The sequence below is a fragment of the Pelophylax lessonae genome, assembly GCF_965119305.1.
Source record: "Pelophylax lessonae genome assembly, chromosome: 11".
NCBI classification, from domain to species: Eukaryota; Metazoa; Chordata; class Amphibia; order Anura; family Ranidae; genus Pelophylax; species Pelophylax lessonae.
The window spans coordinates 29,663,951-29,685,749 of NC_138778.1; the positions used below are offsets into that span (position 1 = coordinate 29,663,951).

General features: G+C 43.3%; 1 protein-coding gene across 1 annotated transcript in view; it reads left to right on the plus strand.

Moving 5' to 3' along the window:
- Positions 1–519: 519 nt before the first annotated feature.
- The window catches only part of LOC309567319 (uncharacterized protein C17orf67 homolog), a 47,919-nt gene continuing 26,639 nt past the window's right edge, over positions 520–21,799 (plus strand). The window contains exons 1-2 of the mRNA XM_082272735.1: positions 520–670; positions 9,754–9,854. Of these exons, the coding sequence (XP_082128861.1) occupies positions 616–670; positions 9,754–9,854 (156 nt within the window). The 5' untranslated portion in view covers positions 520–615. The remainder of the gene's footprint in view (positions 671–9,753; positions 9,855–21,799) is intronic.

A 21,799-nucleotide genomic window follows, 5' to 3' on the forward strand; every position in this document is an offset into this window, starting at 1 on the left:
AGAAAACTTTTGGCAACATACTGCCGGTACTTCACCTGCGACCCCCTCCCCTTCTTACAATAAACTGTTCCACCCAGGACACCTGTCCCTTCCACCCACCCCTTGTACAGGCCCCGATTGTGTGTTTAGTATAAAATAAAGTTTTTGGACTGCTGCTATGTATTAAAAAAATCTGGACATCAATGCATTGTGTTTAAATAAAATATATCAGTGCATGTCAACTCAACGTGTGCTAAATGCAACAAAGGTGGTGCAAATCCACCCTGAAATAAAGCTGTCCGTCCTTTGTCCCATTTACTTTTTTTTTATAAATGCATAAATGCAGTGTGAAATTGTGAAGGTGACATTATTTGAATTCCAGTAACAGGACTCCAAAGTTCTATATTTTCTTTACTCCTACTTGCAGCTGATGTGTAGTTCTGGGAGGAGGGGGGGGGGGCACTCAAATTCTTGGAATGGTCACATCCCTATGTGTATTCTGAGCCTTTGCACACTGTAGAGTCTGAAAAAAAAAAAAAAAAAAAGACAGTTTTTGCTGACGTTGGGACCTTAAGAGGTCCGTTTCTTCCTAAGTGGTGTTCATTTTTGAAACGGCAAGCGGACAGGAGAGTCAAAATGAAGATTTCCGTAGCCCTGATCCTTCTCGTGGTGCTTCTGGCAGTTTTCACTGGTAAGCGCCAAACGTAATTTTGACGTAGAATTGACTAGGTTTACTTAAAGTATACCATTTATTGTTAGCAAATTATATTATTTTTATACTTTTAGTTAAAGTCTAAAAATGATTGTTAGCAAATGAAATGTATTCTTTATTATTGGCTATATGATAATAAATTGGCTTCCTAAAGTAGTGCAGGTGATAGAGCTACCATCATTCTATCATTAGAACAATGAAAGATGACTGCTGACTGGTCGCTGTGAATTAAGCTTACCATACACTTGTAGAATGTTGTGCCAAAATTGTAGTTTTTGGAACATGCAAATCCATGATCGTTTTCAACCATAGTGATGAGCAGGATGGAAATTTTTTTATTTTTTTTTAAATTCCAAAATTGAATATAAAAGCAAATAAAATGCTGAAGGGAACAAAATTCTTCTAGTCTCTGATAGAAGAATCGAATGTACTGCGGAGTTTTTCATAGAAAGGTTTGTACAAAAATCTACCAGTTTATGGCCAGTTTTACTGCATGCTGCGCATACACCCAACATACACCCAACATACACCCAACATACACCCAACATACCTGAATATAACCTACACACTGCATACAACATACATATACACTGCAAACACATACTGTTCATACACATGCATACAACATACATATACACTGCAAACACATACATACACACTGCATACAACATACATATACACTGCAAACACATACTGTTCATACACATGCATACAACATACACACTGCATACAACATACATATACACTGCAAACACATACATACACATGCATTCAACTTGCATACAACATACATACACATCACAGCAGTACCACCTATGCATATACATGCATACAACATGCATACAACATGCATACATACAACATACATACAACATACATACAACATACATACAACATACACACTGCATACAACATACATACACACTGCATACAACATGCAGACATACACACTGCATACAACATGCATACAACATACATATACACTGCATTAACATACATACACATGCATGCACATACATATAGTACGATGGTATACAACATACATACATACACATGCATACAACATACGTAAACACTGCAAACACATGCATACAACTTAGATACACATGCATATAACACACACTGCATGCACATACATACCATACACATATATACAACATACATACACATACATACAGTAGACATGTATAAAACATACATACATACAGTAGACATGTATAAAACATACATACATACAGCATACATATACATACAACACACAAAGACTGCAAACACACACACACTTGCATACAACATAAATATAACATACATACAGTACACATGTATACAACATACATACACATTGCATACACATACATACACACTGCAAAAACTTACATACACATGTATACAACATACATACACACTGCATACACATCTACAACAAACATACACACACTGCATAGAGTCATTGTAGGACACTATTATAAGTTGTAAAATATCCACTGAATATTGGGGGATTTTTGCTCCAATGTTTATCAGGGAGGCATTGTATACAAACTGTAATTGTATAGACTTTATATGTTTTTAACATTATAATGTAATAAAGCTGTGAATTTAAACATTTTGCTCTGACAGTGTCTTGGCACCAGAAAAGTCCATCTTTCTTCTTGCATATTGAAGTATTTTCGAACAGCATTCCTCAAGTCATCGAATGTACTGAGGATTTTCCTACGAATGTTAGTTTGAAAAATCTACTCGTGTATGGCCACAGCTTAAATGCCTTCTACGTGTGATCCTTCTCAGACTTGCGCTTCTGGAGGATTAAAAAATGCCCTTGGGGGTTATTTACTAAAGCTGGAGAGTGCAAAACCTGGTGCAGGTCTGCATAGAAACCAATCAGCTTCCAGGTTTTATTGCCAAAGCTTAATTGAACAAGCTGAAGTTAGAAGCTGATTGGCTACCATACACAGCTGCACCAGATCTGCATCTGAGTGCACCAGTTTTAGTAAATCAACTCCTTTGTGTACTTTATTTATTCAGTAAGGTGGTGCAAAAAGCAATCAAAATGCAAAGGGGGGGGGGGATTGATTTACTAAAAGTGGTGCACACAGAATGTGGTGCAGCTCTGCACAGTAACCAATCAGCTTCCAGGTTTAATTGTCAAAGCTTAAAGGAGTTGTAAAGGCGGAAGGTTTATCTTAATGCTTTCTATGCATTAAGATAAAAAGCCTTCTGTGTATAGCGGCCGGCCCAGCACCCCCTAATACTTACCTGAGCCCCATCTCTATCCAGGCATGTCCACGAGTCCCCCGGCCGTCCGGGACGCCCCCTCCTGATTGGCTGAGACACAGCCGCGGCACCATTGGCTCCCGCAGCTGTCAATCAAGGTCAGTTAGCCAATCAGGAGAGAGAGGGGCGGGTCTGGAGCACAGCTTTGTGTCTGAATGGACACACAGAGCTGCAGCTCGACTCAGGTGCCCCCATAGTAAGCTGATTGCTGTGGGGGCACTCAACAGGTGGGAGGGGCCAGGAAAACCGAAGAGGGACCCAAGAAGAGGAGGATCCGGGCTGCTCTATGTAAAACCAACTGCACAGAGGAGCAAGTATAACATGTTTAATGTTTTTTAAAGACTTTACAATCATATTAATTGAACAAGCTGAAGTTAGAAGCTGATTGGTTACCATGCACAGCTGCATCATCAGAGTCTGAGTGCACCAGTTTTAGTAAATCTCCCCCCTGGTGTACTTTGCCTTATTCAATAAGGTGATGCAAAAATCAATTATAAAATACAAAGGGAGGATTTACTAAAACTGATGCACACAGAATCTGATGCAGCTCCGCATAGTAACCAATCAGCTTCTAGGTTTAATTGTCAAAGCTTAATTAAACAAGCTGAAGTTAGAAGCCGATTGGTCACTATGCAGAGCTGCACCAGATTATGTGTGCCCCAGTTTTAGTAAATCCTCCCCAATGTGTTGCGTCCTGTAACTACCAAATAAATGTTCCCGGACTGTAGCTGTCTACGCTCAGAAATAAACGGCTTCTTCTTCAATAACCCATCTTGTAGGTAGCAGCAGCTTGTTAAGCAGACTGAGCATTCCACTCATATCTTCTGGACGCTCTGTTCCCAGGAGGACGCTACTTTTCTGAAAGAGGACTTTTGTCCATTCATTTTTCAGCAGCCTTAAGTCAACATCCCTGAAACAACAAGCCTTCTCCTGTTGGTGCGCTGAATCCCAATGTATGGGACAGGTCCCTGAGAGATTCAATAAGTGAAGCTTGATACATTTTCTAGATGATAGAAGAGAAGCAACATAAATTGAGAAATGTAATGGTGTGAGCAAATATTTTACATATATTTTGTAAAATATTTAAAATATAACATACATATACACACACATATATATATATATATATATATATATATATATATATATATATATATATCAAAAAAAAAATTATATATATATTATATATATATATATATATATATATATATATATATTAAAAAAATAAATATATATATATATATATATATATATATATATATAAAAAAAATAAATAAATATATATAAAAAAATAAATAAATAAATATATATATATATATATATATATATATATATATATATATATATATATATATATATATATATATATATATATATATATAAAATAAATAAATATATATATATAAAAAAATAAATAAATATATATATAAAAAAATAAATAAATATATATATATATGTTTTTTTATATATATATATATTTTTATTTATATATATAAAAATATATAAAAAGTATAAAACGACTCCCCAGCATTGCAAGTGTGGGCTCCCGGCTGTCCCAGCTACCCCCCCTCCTTCAAATCAAAGTCCCCCCCCCCATTACCACCAGAGCCCTCTGTGTCCCCTACCTTTCACAGATACCTCTCGAGGCACCTCAGTCTAAAATGGGGTCCCTTGTCACATCTGAGTCTTCAACCCCCCCATCCCATCAGAGTCCTCAGTCACTTTTTCCCTTTTTCACAGATTCCTCCCCCATCCACACAAGATCAAGCATTACATATATTGAACATTATGTGCAACTGTTTGGTGATGTTGGGGCCCCCCTTTAGCTCATAAGTTGACAGCTACTGCCCTAAGTGAACAGTTTTTGGTGGATTTTCTAGAAATCGTAAACCTGTAGTAACTGTTCCACAAGGGGTACATCTACTGAATCCATGGGGTACTGTAGCTGCATGTTGAAATTTATTCAGCATACCAGAAGGAGCTTTTACGTATTTGGCACCAAACCCCATAACAGTATAGTTCTTAGCTGTGCTGGAAGGGAAGGTCAACCAACTTCCCATCAGATTTTAACCCCTAAGCTCACCCTAAGGCCAATCCTAAAATCTTTCTCCATTTCCTCAGGGGTGGGCAAACTTTGTCATTAGGAAGTGCCAAAGCTTTGCCCATCAGTACAGACCTTAAAGAGGTAGAAAACTGCAGTTTGTGAAAAAAAAAAAAAAATTCCCTGGAAGGCAATGTCATAATGTGCTAGTATGCATCCCATACCAGCACATGAGAAACCTACTTTAGAACTAAGTCCTCCAGTGCCGCACTGTCACCGCTGAGGGCTGACATCTTTCCCTGGTCTTTCTTCCAGGTTCATGGCCTCCGGCTGCATGAGTGGCTGAAGGCAGGATGACGTCACTCCCGGAGCCACTTTTTACGGCACGGGCTCTGAACACCCAAAACTGTATGCTGGACCGTCAGAGCACATGTTCCGGTGACGTCACCAGAGCATGCACTCTGAATATCTCCTAACCACTTGCCGACCAGTTACGTTGACTGTACTGCGGCAAAGTGGTTCGTTATCGTCTGGCGACGTAGACCTACGTCACCAGACATTGCCTTCTCTCGGCGGCGCCGGAGGCTCGCTCCCGCTGTATTCAGTTACAGCGGGAGTCGGGCCAGAGGAGCGGCGGTGAATCATCATCTTCGAGTGTTTGTACAGTGCATCCAGAATGTATTCACAGTGCTTCACTTTTTCCACATTTTGTTATGTTACAGCCCTATTCCAATGATTGATGGATCTACACCGAAGGACATTGTTTTTTAATAAAGTAATTGTCAAAAACTGGTGTTGTGTCCTCATTCACTTTTTTGGTAAATGGGTAGAGGTACTATGTACCCCATACTTGTTAAAGGGGGCTTACAGATCCAGATAAGCCCCCGTCACAGACCCCCACAACCACCACCCAGGGTTGCGGGGAAGAGGCCCTTGTCCCCATCAACACTCGTTCACACGCTCACTCCCCCCCCCTTACCTGGCCTGCCGGGCAGCATACTCGTATAAGGGTCTGGTATGGATTTTAGGGGGGCCCATGCCATTTTTTAATCCATCCTTAAAATCCATACCAGACCCAAAGGGCCTAGTATGGATTGGGGGGGACCCCACACTTTTTTTTTCAGAATTTTCTACTGCCGGCATTCTACAATTCAGCTGTCAGTGGGGAAGCCCGCTGACAGCTGATAAGTCATCGGTTGTTAAGGATGCGCCGACCGGCTTCACACAGATTTCAAATCGATAATTTTTCGACCGATCTGAATTCTAATCATTCCCGAAAATTTAGAATTGGTTAGAAAATGTATAAACAAAATGAAATTAAATGAAACAAAAAACGGAACTAAAATAATTCCAAAATGAACAAAATGAAATTAGTAACAAAGAATCTATCCAAAACTAAACAATTCTGCACATGTCTAGAAAATATCATTTTATTTTGTGTGGAAAGAGCCTCTGTCAGGTTTTACTGACATCCGAGTCTTTTTTGGAAAGATTTTATTAAGGGCATGCCCTTGAAAAAGTCACATGTTGGTGTGACGCAACGCGTCGGGAGTAGCCGGCTGACGTTACTTCCGGTCTACGGCCGTGACCGGATGTTCGGTTTTTACACGCCACTTACTGTGGGGACTGAGTGGTCCATATCCTATTCATCTGCCTGAACTTAATTTTAAGTCTTTTATTGTTCTTCATTAAACTATATCGTATATACTACACTATGGAGTCTATTTCCAATAAGTGAACCAGCAAGGGATTAGTTCCCTCCAAAAAGTTTGGCTGTCCATTTACAATTTTATACCAGCTGAGCCATCACTACCATTGGAGCCTCACAGAGGAATATTACTTCTATGATAAACGCCCTATTGATTTATTATTGAGGTGAGCGGCCATTGCACTCACACTGTTGGGATCTTTTCATCTTTTCATATCGGTGACACTGGTGGATTGAGTGTTTACATCACGTTTTTGGATCTCTATATTTTTTTGTGTTTTTTTTTGTGTTTTTTATTAATAATTATATTTTTCAGCACATTTACATGGACTTCTTTATGGACTTTTTTTTTAGATATATCATTATTTCATGAATATTTAAATTAGTTTTTTCAACTTTTTTCACACTGATTTTTTTTATGGATTTATATACACCAACTGCTATTTTATGTATATTTATTATGTGTGGTTTAAAATTATTCTGACAGAGTTTATGATTGATTTTTTCTATTATTGGAATTAGCGCTGGTTTACACCTGGCTGTTTAGTTTCTAATCTGAGTAATTAACCACTTCTGGACCGGAAGATTTTCCCCCTTAATGAGCAGGCCATATTTTGCGATTCGGCACTGCATTATTTAATGAACAATTGCGCGGTCTGTACCTAAATAAAATTGATGTCCTTAATTTCCCACAAATAGAGCTTTCTTTTGGTGGTATTTGATCACCTGTGCGATTTTTATTTTTTGCGCTATAAACAAAAAAAAAAAAAAAAAAGCGACAATTCTGAAAAAAACATTCTGCTATAGAACATTCACCAAAAAAAAAAAAAATGTAAATATCAAACTTTAACATTTTAGTCCCAATTTGTTTTCTGCTGCATATTTTTGGTAAAGAAAATCGCAATAAGCGTATTTTGATTGGTTTGCGCAAAAGTTATCGCCTCTACTAACTACGGAAAAGATTTGTCATTTTTATTGTTTTTTTTTACTAGTAATGGCGGCGATCTGCGATTTTTAGCGAGACTGCGACATTGCGGCGGACAGATCAGACCCCTAACTGACATTTTTAACACTTTTGGGGGGACCAGTGACATTACTACAGTAATCAGTGCTAAAAATATGGACTGTAAGGCCCCTTTCACACGGCTCCGTTCCATCGACAGAGCCGTTCTGCTCAGCGGGGGATCGATCCGCTGACCCCCGCTGAGCAGGTGGATGACAGCTCCCATCTCCGCGCTGTGTGCGGAGACAGAGCTGTCAGATCCCCGCTGTCCTCTATGGGGAATTGGATGAGACTGGACCGCCTGTCTGTTCTCATCCGATCCACCAGACGGATGGAAAATAGGGTTTCCATCCGTCCGGATTTGACAGACAGGATCGGATGTCAGCGGACATGTCTCCGCTGACATCCGCGGCCCCATAGAGATGCATGGGGCATCCGTTCAGATCCGCCAAAAAAACTGACAGGCGGATCTGAAAGGTCCGCATGTGTGAAAGGGGCCTTACTGTAATAATGACACTGGCCGGGAAGGGGTTAACACTGGGTGATCAAGGGGTTAAATGTGAGCCTAGGGGAGGGATTCTAACTGTGGGGGGGTGTGGCTTGTGAAATGATCATAGAGACATGTGATCCTATAAAGAAGGTGATCATTCCAGAGAGAAGAACGGTCAGCTGTGTTTACAATAGCTGACCTTCCTCTCTCAGCGGGGAGCGATCGCGGGTGGCAGGCGGCAATCGGAGCCCCCTGCCCCGTGAATCAGAGTCCCTGCTGCCGAGTGGGGGCGGGAGTGGGCCGGCGGAGGCGCACGCTCGCCCCCTAGCTGCAAGCGCGCAACCGACATAGATCTACGTTGGTTTGCGCAGGAGGGCCGCGCTGCTGCAGTAAAAAGGTGGCGGGCGGTCGGCAACCGGTTAACACTTGCAGACCAGGCACAGCCCCACTGCAAGGGATCATTTTTTAGTTGCCCGAAGTTGGGCTTTAACTGTTCCCCACTCTACCCAAACCCTAAAAAAAATGTCTAAAGTTAGGCTTTAACCACTTCCGCACTGCTCACTAGAGCTCTACTGCAGCAAAGTGGCTCGATAACGTCTGGCGACGTAGACCTAAGTCGCCAGACATTCCCCTCTTGGCGGCGCGTGCCGCCGGAGGCTCGCTCCCGCTGTATTCAGTCACAGCGGGAGTCGGGCCAGGGGAGGACCAGCGGCGATCACCGCTGCTCTTCCCCGATCATCGGGGAATCGAGTCTGGAGATCCGCCCGCTTGTGTAAACAAAGCGGGCGGATCTCCTAAGTGACAGACAGCGTCAGATTGCAGGGTTCAGCATAGCTGAACATGCGATCTGTCCCTGTGTCACTCAGTCACCTCCCCCCACACATGTCAGTAAGCACCAGGCATACATTAACCCCTCCCTCTCCAATAAAATTAACCCCTTCCCTGCCAGTGTCATTTTTACAGTAACAGTGCATATGTATAGCACTGATTACTGTAGAAATGTCACTGATACCCCCAAACGTGTCAAAAATGTCAGTCAAGGGTCCGATCTGTTTGCCGCAATGTCGCAGTCCCGAGAAAAAAAAAAAAAAATAGCAGATCGCCGCCATTACTCGTTAAAAAAACACCAAAAACTACAGAAATCTTTCCCTTAGTTAGTAAACGCAATAACTTTTGCGCAAACCAATCAAAATACGCTTATTGCGATTTTTTTTACCAAAAATATGTAGCAGAAAACAAATTGGCTTAAAATGATAAAAAATTTTGATTTTTACATTTTTTTGGGGGGGAATTTCATATAAAAAAAATGTGAAAAATATTGTTATTTTTTCAAAATTGTTGCTCTTTTTTTGTTTATAGCAAATATCACCAAAAGAAAGCTCTGTTTGTGGGAAAAAAAGACGTAAATTTCGTTTTGTACGGCGTTGCATGACCGCGCAATTGTCAGTTAAAGTCGCACAGTGCCGAATCGCAAAAAGTGGCCCAGACGTAAGACAGCAAAATCCTCCGGTGGTAAAGTCGTTAATCTTCATGTTGCATTTGTTTTTAGACGCCTCGCCAATTCTGCCAGAAAAGCAAGCCAAGCAGATTCTGCGAACAAAGCGCTCGGAGAGAGAACGGAAAGCTGGACACTCTGATGAACCAATGAGGGTAATTCTAATATCATTGCAAGCTTCTTATATACTCTTCCAGGCGCTTAGGCTACATTCACACCTGAGCGTAGCGTTTTTCGCGCGTTTTTACCGCGATTTTACCGCGATTTTTGCGGCGTTTTTTACCGCGATTTTACCGCGATTTTTACCGCGATTTTTGTGCAGGCGTTTTTAGATTGAATAGAGATCAATGGAAAACGCCTGTAATCTGCCCAAAAAGAAGCTCATGTACTTTTTTGAGCGTTGGGCGTTTTGTATACAGCTTCAAAACGCTCAGATGTGAACAGGGGCCATTGAAATGAATAGGATTTGTCTTGTTGGGCGTTTTGAGAGCTGATCCTAGAGCAGAAAAACGCCCCAAAAACGCCCCAAAACGCCTAGATGTGAACGGAGCCTTAAGGCTACATTCACACCTGAGCGTAGCGTTTTTCGCGCGTTTTTTACCGCGATTTTACCGCGATTTTTGCGGCGTTTTTTACCGCGATTTTACCGCGATTTTTACCGCGATTTTTGTGCAGGCGTTTTTAGATTGAATAGAGATCAATGGAAAACGCCTGTAATCTGCCCAAAAAGAAGCTCATGTACTTTTTTGAGCGTTGGGCGTTTTGTATACAGCGTCAAAACGCTCAGATGTGAACAGGGGCCATTGAAATGAATAGGATTTGTCTTGTTGGGCGTTTTGAGAGCTGATCCTAGAGCAGAAAAACGCCCCAAAAACGCCCCAAAACGCCTAGATGTGAACGGAGCCTAATACCCGAAATCCTGTTTTATTTCACTGATCACAAATCTCTCTTTAATTATAAACGTTTATTGAAAATAAATGTAAACAAAAGATATATATGCAGTGTCGATCTCTCTTTAGAACATTCAGCATGCAATGGAATCAAACACTTTTCTTACAGTATAACCACAGTTTTGGATAGAGTGAGGGATTGGAACCCCTGTCAGGTTTTTTTTTTTTGCTGTCTATGGTCCCATTAGGGAGATTCACCCTCAGTTTTCACTGAGAGAAAAAGTGAAAGAAAATCCCAAATTTTGGGTTGTCACCTGAACAGGAATAGGGGCAGTTCCGGGACAAGGTCATTCAGCGCCCAGGGCAAGGATGCCAAACTGCGCCCCCCTTCCCTTAGGGTCAAGGTGACCCCCCCATCCCTGCAATTAACCATTGCGCCCAGGGCAACCGACCCTCCTGCCCACCCCTTGTCCCGGCCCTGAATGGGGACACTAGTTCTGGTGACAACTTGGGAATTCCCTACTTTGGAGGATTTTCCTCTCATTTCCTGTTTGGCTATGTAAAGGGGAAATCTCCCTAATAGGGCACAGATGGCAAACAAACGAAATGACAAAAACTGACAGGGGTTATGATTCTCCTTTATCCAATTGAAAACAAGATCCTACTTTTAGCCCTGGATCACACTGCTGCGACTGCTCAAGCGACCTGCACTACTTTTCTGTGACTTCCTTGCGACATGAGTGCCATAGACTGAGATGGTAAAATCACAAAAGTTGCAAGGAAGTCATTTCTTTGTCTTATCATTGTAACTTTGGCTGCGACTTCAGAGGGTTTTGTAAGTTCAATAATACACTATATTGTCAAAAGTATTGGGACAACTGCCTTTACGTGCACATGATCTTTATTGGCATCCCAGTCTTAGTCTGTAGGGTTCAATATTGAGTTGGCCCACCCTTTGCAGCTATAACAGCTTCAACTCTTCGGAGAAGGCTGACCACAAGGTTCTTCCAGAAGCGCATTTGTGAGGTCAGGCAATGATGATGGACGAGAAGGCCTGGCTCACAGTCTTTGTTCTAATTCATCCCAAAGGTTTTCTATCGGGTTGAGGTCAGGACTCTGTGCAGGCCAGTCAAGTTCCTCCACCCCAAACTCGCTCATCCATGTCTTTATGGACCTTGCTTTGTGCACTGGTGTGAAGTCATGTTGGAACAGGAAGGGGGCATCCCCAAACTGTTCCCACAAAGTTGGGAGCATGAAATTGTCCAAAATGTCTTGGTATACTGACACCTTAAGAGTTCCTTTCACTGGAACTAAGGGGCCAAACCCAACCCCTGGAAAAAAAAACCCCACACCATAATCACCTCTCCAGCGTACAAAGCATTTGGACCAGCGTACAAAGCAAGGTCCATAAAGACATGGATGAGCGAGTTTGGGGTGGAGTAACTTCACTTGACTAAGTCCTGACCTCAACTCGATAGAACACCTTTGGGATGAATTAGAGTGGAGACTGCGAGCCAGGCCTTCTTGTCCAACAAATCAAAAACGAAGGGATTTCCAGTCACTACTTACCAACCAGCCAGCAACCAGCCAAATTAACCTGTCTAACAGTATGCGTTAAAAATAGGGGTTTAGTTGCACACATTTGCAAATACATGCGTAAGCTGCAGGCCGCGCCAAGGCACCCTGATATCTGCAGTCCCTAACTCTACCTTTAAAGAGTCTCCACAATGGGAGCACATGCATTCTGATGAGATAGATGGAGGACAGGTGACTAGAGAGAGCCCACCCCTCCTTAAAGGCGCAGGGTCACACTGAACACCCAGCACATAGCACTATGGCAGCGAAGGTGTCAGTGCGTTGCCTGACCAATATAAACGTTATACGATATTGCAAAAAGTGGTCACCTTCTTGTCCAACATCAGCGCCTGACCTCACAAATGCATTCCTGGAAGAAAACCTTCCCATAGACACACTCCTAAACCTTGTGGACAGCCTTCCCAGAAGAGTTGAAGGTGTTATAGCTGCAAAGGGTGGGCCAACTCAATATTGAACCCTACAAACTAAGACTGGGATGCCATTAAAGTTCATGTGCGTGTAAAGGAAGGCGTCCCAAAACCTTTGACAAGATAGTGTATGTGTCACACTCTGTATTGTTATGATTTGCCAAAGTTGAAAAACATCAAAGTTGAAAGTCGTATTGAAGTTGCATCAAGTTGCCAGCAAGTTGCACTAAGGCTGGATTTTTATCTTCTAGCCTTTTAATATGCATTATCAGAAATCATGCATTCTCATGTACTGCTATTCCCTGTAATATTTGTTTTTTCAAAGCACAGAGAAGGGTTAAAACTAGGGATCGACCGATTATCCTGTCTTGTAATGACAACTGATGCAGCTGAAAAGCCACTCCGCTGTCATTACGAGGAGCGAGAGGGGACGTATCCCCCCCCTCCTGCCGCCTTCCGCGGCTCGTCCGGGTCTGCCGGGCAACCAGCCTGCATGGCCGCTGAAGACCCGATCAAAGCCGCATTCGGCTCTGATCGGGTCTCCATGTAAAAATCCGGAAGTGATGTCATGACATCACTTCCGGGTACTCGGCGCCAGATTAAAAAAAATGACAGCATTCAAAACAGCCAAACTTGGCGTTTTGAATGCTTTTAAGTGCAGAGGAGGGGTTTGGGGTCTTTTAGACCTCCCCAGATCCCTCCACAAGGAGTACCTGTCAAGAAAAAAAAACAAACAAAAAAACAAAACATTTTGTAGGAAAATATCGGCTGATACCGATATGCGATGACCAGAATATCGGTAATAAAAAAAACGATATCGGTCAATCACTAGTTAAAACCTCCGCTGGGTTATTTATTTTTATTTTTTGTTGTCTGTATATCATTGGGGAAATTTTCCTGCACTTCCTGTTCCAAAGAGGCAGCAGGAAGTTAGAGGAATTTCCAAAATAAGGGCAATTCCCCACTTAGACAACAGCCACCGGAACAGGCGTCCCCATTGGAAGAGTTCCACTTACCACTTGTTCTGGGGGCAACTCTAACATTTTGGATTTCCCCCTCACTTTCTTGTTGACACTTCTGAAAATGCTAATTGCTTGACTGTCATTCTGACTCTAACTTTAATATCTAAAGTAACTGAGCCAAAACTAGTCTGCAGAAAAAGACCTCTGACTTCTGGGTCAATGACTTGGAAGCATTGATGCCAGAGGCTCAGAATAACAGCCAGTCAGAAAGCATTTCTAGAAGAAGGTTTGCAATGGCAGGCCTCATATCTGTGCAGCACTACAGTAGCACTTCTATCCAGGCCCACAAGATGGCAGTATAGTTTCACAATGAATTTATCTATAATTGTATCTTTCTATTAGGATCAGGTCATAGTAACATTGTAACAGATTTGTAACAACTATAAAAAAATAAATAAAAAAAACAAACAAACATTCTTCTCTGGCGAATTGTAGCTGACTACAGATTTTGTGCTGTAGCTGCCTGCAAGCCGCGGGTACGCTGCGGTTTGCGTGCAGCAAGATCGGATCTGCATTTTTCTGCGCTCCCATTGTCTTTTATTTGACCGCTCGTTTTCTGAAAGTGCATTAAAGATGCAGCATGCAGGGCATTGATGCGCTTGCATTAAAGATGCAGCATGCAGGGCATTGACACGTTTTCATGAAAACATGCAATCGAATAGAAGTCGATGAGAGTGCATCTAAAATCGCATGTAAAATGCATTCCCAAACTGCAGCGCACTTGTGTGCCCAAACGCAGCGCACCCGTTATAAGGGCTCGTTTAGGGCTCAGACTACCGCTCCTTTGAAAGGCCCCCTACGCCCACTTGTGACAGGTGGTGAGGAGGTGATATGCCTCCTCACTGCCATTTTTAACACCTTGAGTCCCGGTTCACACTTATGCGATGCGGGAACCCTGCAAATCTACTGTGGGTTCCCGCATCACATTCCCAGCGCAGGCAGTTCACACTGCCATATGCGAATCGCTGGGGATGTCAATTCAAAGTTAATGACACCCCCAGATCAGTTCACATATCACAGTGCGAACTGACATTCGGACATGAATCGGATCGCATAAGTGTAAACCACCATGGGATCCGATTCTGCTACGGACCCAAAAAAAAGGGTCCTGTGCGTGTTTGTGCCGAATCCGATGCGAATTCAGCTATACAATCTGTATGGCTGGATTGCGCATCGCACCGACATAGCATCGCGTGATTTTCAGATCAGTGCGCCCTGAATCACATGCAATGTCTGTTATCGCACTAATGTGAACTGAGCCTAAATGCCACACTACTATACCGCAACTGTGTGCGTTGTGTGTGGGTGAAGGGCGGTTCCACTTACAGTAAATGGGTGGCATAATGCATAATTTCTGCTGCAGAAGTTAAGCAAAGCATCGCAGCCGTGGCATGCGTACTCCCCCATTCTCTGCCTTTGCAGCTAAAGGGTGAACGGTTGGGGGGAGGCAGTAAATATGTGGCTCATCCACATGGTTTTACAGACCCCCCCATCCTCAAACAATAGTGTAAACCAGGGGTCTTCATACTATGGCCCTCCAGTTGTTCAGGAACTACAATTCCCATCATGCCTTGTCATGTCTGTGAATGTCAGAGTTTTCCAATGCCTCATGGGATGTGTAGTTCAGCAACAGCTGGAGGGCCGCAGTTTGAGGATCTCTGGTGTAAACCATACCTCCCAACTTTTTGGGATATGAACGAGAGACGACTAAGGTATTAGCAAAAGTATGTAGGCATAGGACACACACCCTGCCACGTCCCCTTAACCGCTTCTGGACCGCAGGCGATTCGGCACTGTGTTATTTTAGCTGACAATTTTGCGGTTCTGGGACACTGTACCCAAATTAAATTGATGCATTTTTCCCCACAAATAGAACTTTCTTTTGGTGGTATTTGATCACTTCTGCGTTTATTTTTTGCGCTATAAACAAAAAAAGTGTGACAATTCTGAAAGAAAAAACATACATTTTACTTTCTGCTATATAACCTTCCCAATAAAAAGAATGTAAAACTCACATTTTTTTTCATCATTTTAGACCAATTTGTATTCTGCTACATATTTATGGTAAAAAAAAAAAGCGTATTTTGATTGGTTTGCGCAAAAGTTATTGCGTCTACAAACTAGGGGAAAGGTTTATGGCATTTTTATTTATTTATTTATTTTACTAGTAATGGCAGATACAGTGATTTTTAGCGGGACTGTGACAGCGGACAGATCGGACCACTAACTGCCATTTTTGGGGGGACCAGTGACATTATTACAGTAATCAGTGCTAAAAATATGCTCTGTTACTGTACTGACACTGGCAGGGAATGGGGTTAACTCAGGGGCGATCAAATAGTTAAGTGTATGGAGAGACAGACAAGAGAGGGGAGAGACAAGAGAGGGGAGAGACAAGAGAGGGGAGAGAGTCAAGAGAGGGGAGAGACAAGAGAGGGGAGAGACAAGAGAGGGGAGAGACAAGAGAGGGGAGAGACAAGAGAGGAGAGAGACAAGAGAGGAGAGAGACAAGAGAGGGGAGAGACAAGAGAGGAGAGAGTCAAGAGAGGAGAGAGTCAAGAGAGGAGAGAGACAAGAGAGGAGAGAGACAGAGAGGGGAGAGACAGAGAGGGGAGAGACAGAGAGGGGAGAGACAGAGAGGGGAGAGACAGAGAGACAGAGAGACAGAGAGACAGAGAGACAGAGAGAGAGATGGAATAAGAGAGAGGCGGAATAAGAGAGAGGCGGAATAAGAGAGAGGCGGAATAAGAGAGAGGCGGAATAAGAGAGAGGCGGGATAAGAGAGCGAGAGAGAGGGGGAAATGAGAGAGGCGGCTCTAGCAACTAGTGGGCAATAGAGTCTCGGGTGGAGGGGGGGTGGCTTTTTTGCTGCCCCCCTGCAAAGTGCCGCCCTAGGCCTGGGCCTTGTTGGCCTAGGCCAAAATACAGCACTGAGTGTATGCCTAGGGGGGTGTTTTCTAACTGTGAGGCGGATGGGCTTGTGGAATAAACACAGAGACCTGTGATCCTAAATAGGAGGAACACAGGCGCTCTGTGTTCATTCCAGAGAGAACGGTCTGCTGTGTTTACCATGGTAAGCCGTCATTCTCGCTCCACGGGGAGTGATCGCGGCCGCCGCCCCCGTGAGTCATCTTCTCCGCTAGCTAATGGGGGTGCGAGCGCCTCCGATGACATGTGCGACCCCATGAGAGACTGTACAGTGGTTCGCGCAGCCGAGTCAGCCTGCCGCAGTATATCTGGGGCAGGCAGGCGGTCGGCAAGTAGTTAAGTCATTTGCTCATTTGCTCAGTGACTGAGCTACAAATTGTTAAAATCGACTCAACACAGAACTTTAAATGCAATTGATTTTTGTTTAGTAAGAAAAAGCCCGCGGAGAGCAATTCTTGTTATTACTACAAAATTGATGCGACGGGGAATTAGGGAATTTAATCTTTGTGCACACAAAAGATTAAATCTTTCTTGTGCAACTTTCCTTTAGATTTACCAAAGCCATGTAATACAAGATCAACCTTGCACTACATAGATGAAGGTAAATCTAAAGGAAATTGAACAAGAAAATTGTATAATGTAAGGCCAGCTTAACTGCATTTTTATAGTTTCACTGTAAGCATCATAAAAATCAGTAAATCACTGCACCTTTAAAAACTATTGTTTTTTCAAAAAATTTCCTGACGGCAACATGGCAGCATACATATGATCTAGCTCTGCCACTATATCCACTCACCGGACCGGTTTAAATCTATAGAAGCATGACTGAGAACAATCTCCCCAGTCTGCTTTTTGTCCTAAAAAGATCAACACCTACAGACTGTTATATTCAAGAGGAATGTTCTTACCTGCTGTATAGGACACAGTCCTACATCTAAAAGCACTAACAAGTGTGACAAGATCTCTGTAAAAGAAGGAGTCCCTCATGTGTTTTATCCATGTTGTGAAGTCTGATTACAGCAGCAGAGGCAGCATGCATTTCATTTCTTTTTCTCTCTTTCTCTTGTTTGTTTCCTAGGTTAGGAGTTGGTTCTTAATGCTCATTTTTTTTCATTACATGGACTGCTTAATGTTTAAAATGAAATAAAATTTAAAAGAAAAAGGTGGAAAGCCAGTAACCTGGGAGCTTCTCTCTCCCCCCCATTCTCTCTCCCCCCCATTCTCTCTCCCCCTTCTCTCTCCCCCCCCATTCTCTCTCTCCCCCCCATTCTCTCCCCCCCCCATTCTCTCCCCCCCTTCTCTCTCCCCCCATTCTCTCTCCCCCCCATTCTCTCTCCCCCTTCTCTCTCCCCCCCCCATTCTCTCTCTCCCCCCCATTCTCTCCCCCTCTTCTCTCTCCCCCCCCATTCTCTCTCCCCCCCATTCTCTCTCCCCCTTCTCTCCCCCCCCCCAATTCTCTCTCTCCCCCCCATTCTCTCCCCCCCATTCTCTCCCCCCCATTCTCTCTCCCCCCCATTTTCTCTCTCCCCCCATTCTCTCTCTCCCCCCATTCTCTCTCCCCCCATTCTCTCTCTCCCCCCATTCTCTCTCCCCCCCCCATTCTCTCTCCACCCCCCATTCTCTCTCCCCCCATTCTCTCTCTCCCCCCCATTCTCTCCCCCCCCCCCATTCTCTCCCCCCCCCCATTCTCTCTCCCCCCCATTCTCTCTCTCCCCCCCATTCTCTCCCCCCCATTCTCTCTCCCCCCCCATTCTCTCTCCCCCCCAATTCTCTCCCCCCCCATTCTCTCTCTCCCCCCCATTTTCTCCCCCCCCCATTCTCTCCAGTGGGGAGACTCCCCAACACAACAAGCACACCTGGCAACACATGGCAGCCTAGCTGAACATTTTGGACCTTGCTGACAAGGTCTTCCCTATATGTTAGCTAGCACCTACCTGGGAGGGTGCTACATATACACACCACAATGTGTCACAGCATGGCAGACGTGCTTATTATTGTTCTCTGGGTACTCAACCCCCCCCGGAAAAAATATTATCTACGGCCCTGAAAACGGCCAAGGGTGCTACATGACTGCTGGGAGGCCATTATGCAGATTTTGTCTTTTTACAACACTGGGGCTGATTGTGTGATCACAGCAGGCAGACCCTCCCACTTAGCACTCTGTATGGGGAAGTCAGTCTGATGGCATTCCTCAGTAACAGAAGCCAGTAAGAAATTGCAATGAGGTTTTCTAAAATTCTTGAAATGTTTATTCTTTAACAAAATCAAAAAAGCTATAAATGCTTTTTTATGGATCAAACTATCTCTTCCATAGTCTTTTTCTGCATAGCAAATTGGAATGCTGGCAATTCTGTGTAGAGAATAAGGAGGTCCTTATATTTCCATCTTGCAATGTAGATTCAGCGTCCACTATAGCTATAAATTCTTTGTGTTTTTTTTTTTTTAATTGCAGAAAAATCAAGTATTTTCAATTCAGCATTTTCCTTTTCATATACATTTTTTTGACATGCAATGTATGTCTTCCCCACGAAAAGCCAGTTCCCTAGCACAGCCCCCTTCTTCCTTTCAAGTTATTATAGTCTCTTCTGTGCCTGTGCTGGCATAGCTGCTCTGTCCCTCCCCTCACAACCCTACATGCACAAATGACAGTGTATGTAGCTGCTGGGAAGGAGTGAAGATGAATACTATAGAGCAGTCTTTCTCAACTAAGATTTCTCAAGAGGATGCCAGGGGTTCCTTGAGTAATGGGCACAGCAGCTGGAAGGTTGCCCCTTTACAAAGTCTGCCTTTATATTGCAGTGCCCCTTTACATTGCTGTGCCCATCACATCACAGTGCCCCTTTATACGACAGTGCCCCTTCACATTGCAGTGCCCTTTCACATCACAGTGCTCCTTCACATGGCAGTGGCCTTTTACATCGCAGTGCCCCTTCACATCGCAGTGCCCCTTCACATAGCAGTGCCCCTTCACATCGCAGTGCCCCTTCACATTGCAGTGCCCCATTACATTGCAGTGCCCCTTCACATTACAGTGGCCCTTCGCATCGCAGTGCCCCTTTTTACATCACAGTGCTCCTTTCCATCGCAGTACCCCTTTACATTGCAGTACCCATTCACATCGCAGTGACCCTTTACATTGCAGTGCCCCTTCAGATCACTGTGCCCCTTTACATTGCAATGCCCCTTCAGATCACTGTGCCCCTTTACATTGCAGTGCCCCTTCCCCTCACAGTGCTCCTTTCCATCACTGCCCTCCTTTCCATCACAGTGCCCCCTTTACATCGCAGTGTCCCTTTACTCCACAATACCCCTTTATATTACAGTGCCTCCTTAGGTTGCAGTCCCCCTTTACATTGCAGTACACCTTCACATTACAGTGCTCATTTTAATGGAAGTCTCCTTGGGCAGGGGCATTTATCAGCGTGGATGTCCTCTCCTGGATCTGCTGCCCAGATGCCACTGTCATTCTCACAGCAGGGCAGAGGGTGGGAGGTGCTGCAAATCTGGACAGAGAGCAGGAGCTGCCAAACCTATTATGTTAACAAGCTGGTGATTATCGCTTGTTAATTTGAAAAGACTCCCACTCTCTGTCCATATCTGCGCCACCTCCTGCCCCCTGCCCTGCTGTGAGGATGACTGTGGCTTCTGGGCAGGAGACGTGGGAGAGAGCACCCAGCAGTGGCAGCTGTGGTCTAGGCAGGACTGTCACTCGGTCCAGGTCCAGACCACGGTCCACAATTTAATGATCCCGGCTATAGAGTGCCATTTGAGTGACAGCTGGGAGCCTGCTTGGGCTGGTGACATCACTTCCTAGATGTCCAACCCCCACAGCAATTTCAGGCCATTGGATGTCGAAAGAAGGTCAGTCACACTGGAATGTTTCTAATATACCAACCAGAAGCTACAAGCGCTAAAATTACTTGCGTAACAAAACTTTTTCAGCAATATCCAAGAAGAGAGAGGGTTAGTTCATGATGCACGGGCTGACATTTCACTTAATGCACTTAAAGACGCGCATTGCAAGGGCCTTGTCAACGGCACATCACGTTGCGGTAACAGCGTGGAAGCCTGTCATCGCATTATGTTCATTTCATCAATGAGATGATGTATATGAGATCGGTATTGAGTACAGCCTGATACAATTTGACCTTTGGATCTGCGTAAAACTTGTTACCCAGAGCTGTGACTGCATTCCCTGCAATGCGCAATGGTCTACTTTAACTTGTAATCACAAAGATGCGTAAGCGATATGAGCTTGAAATGGCAACGTCCGCAAGAAATTAGATCTGCGCTAGTTGATGAGTCGGATTTCAAATGGTAATTAGAAGCTGTGAGATTTTAAATCTATGAGTCAGGCTGCGAATGGCAAGCTTTTTCGAGGAAGTTGTAGGAGTTTTTTTGCTTAACATCAACAAGGATGATTCATACGAGGCACTGACATCCTTTAAAAGGGGAACTTTTAAGGGAGATTTCTTTAGTTTTTTTTTTTAAATATATTTTATTCTATTTACCTTTTCACAAAGTAAATGTAACTTGCTTATCCACAAAGATCAGGCTTTTTCTGGTACTTTTTGTTTACAGATTTAAATCAATATTTTTTTGCTAGAAAATTACTTTTAAATCCCAAACATGAGATATATATATATATATATATATATATATATATATATATATATATATATATATAATTTTAGCATAGATCCTAGGGAATAAAATGGCGATCGTTGCAATTTTTTATGTCACACGGTATTTGTGCAGTGGTTTCTCAAAGAAATTTTTGGGGAAAAAATACACTTTAAAATGGTAGTAAACCACTGTGTTTTTTTTTTTTTTTTTTTGCAACCTGCAAGGCAATGACATAATGTGCTAGTATGCATCGCATCGGACAGGGAGTCCTCATTTTGCTGTTGGAAAAAAACAGCACTGTATGCTGTATGTGGCGGAGGAGGCTACATATGTTATAGAAAACACAAAAATAGTCCGGCGCTAAAATACCAGGACCTGCACACCTTCCATGATGGACAATTGACATATGGGGGTCATAAAGCAGCTATGTGGGAAAGATGCACCAGGATGGGTGCTCAAAATGTATAGTCACACCAACAATAAACACATATAAGCGCTGAATGAGCTCAAGGGATGATGGGTAATGGCGGCAACAAATTTTGTCAAGTATAATATAGAAAAGTTTATTGAAGGAAAATTCCAAATGAATGCAACTGTAGTATAAGACAATGGCAAACCTTATGCGAAAGAC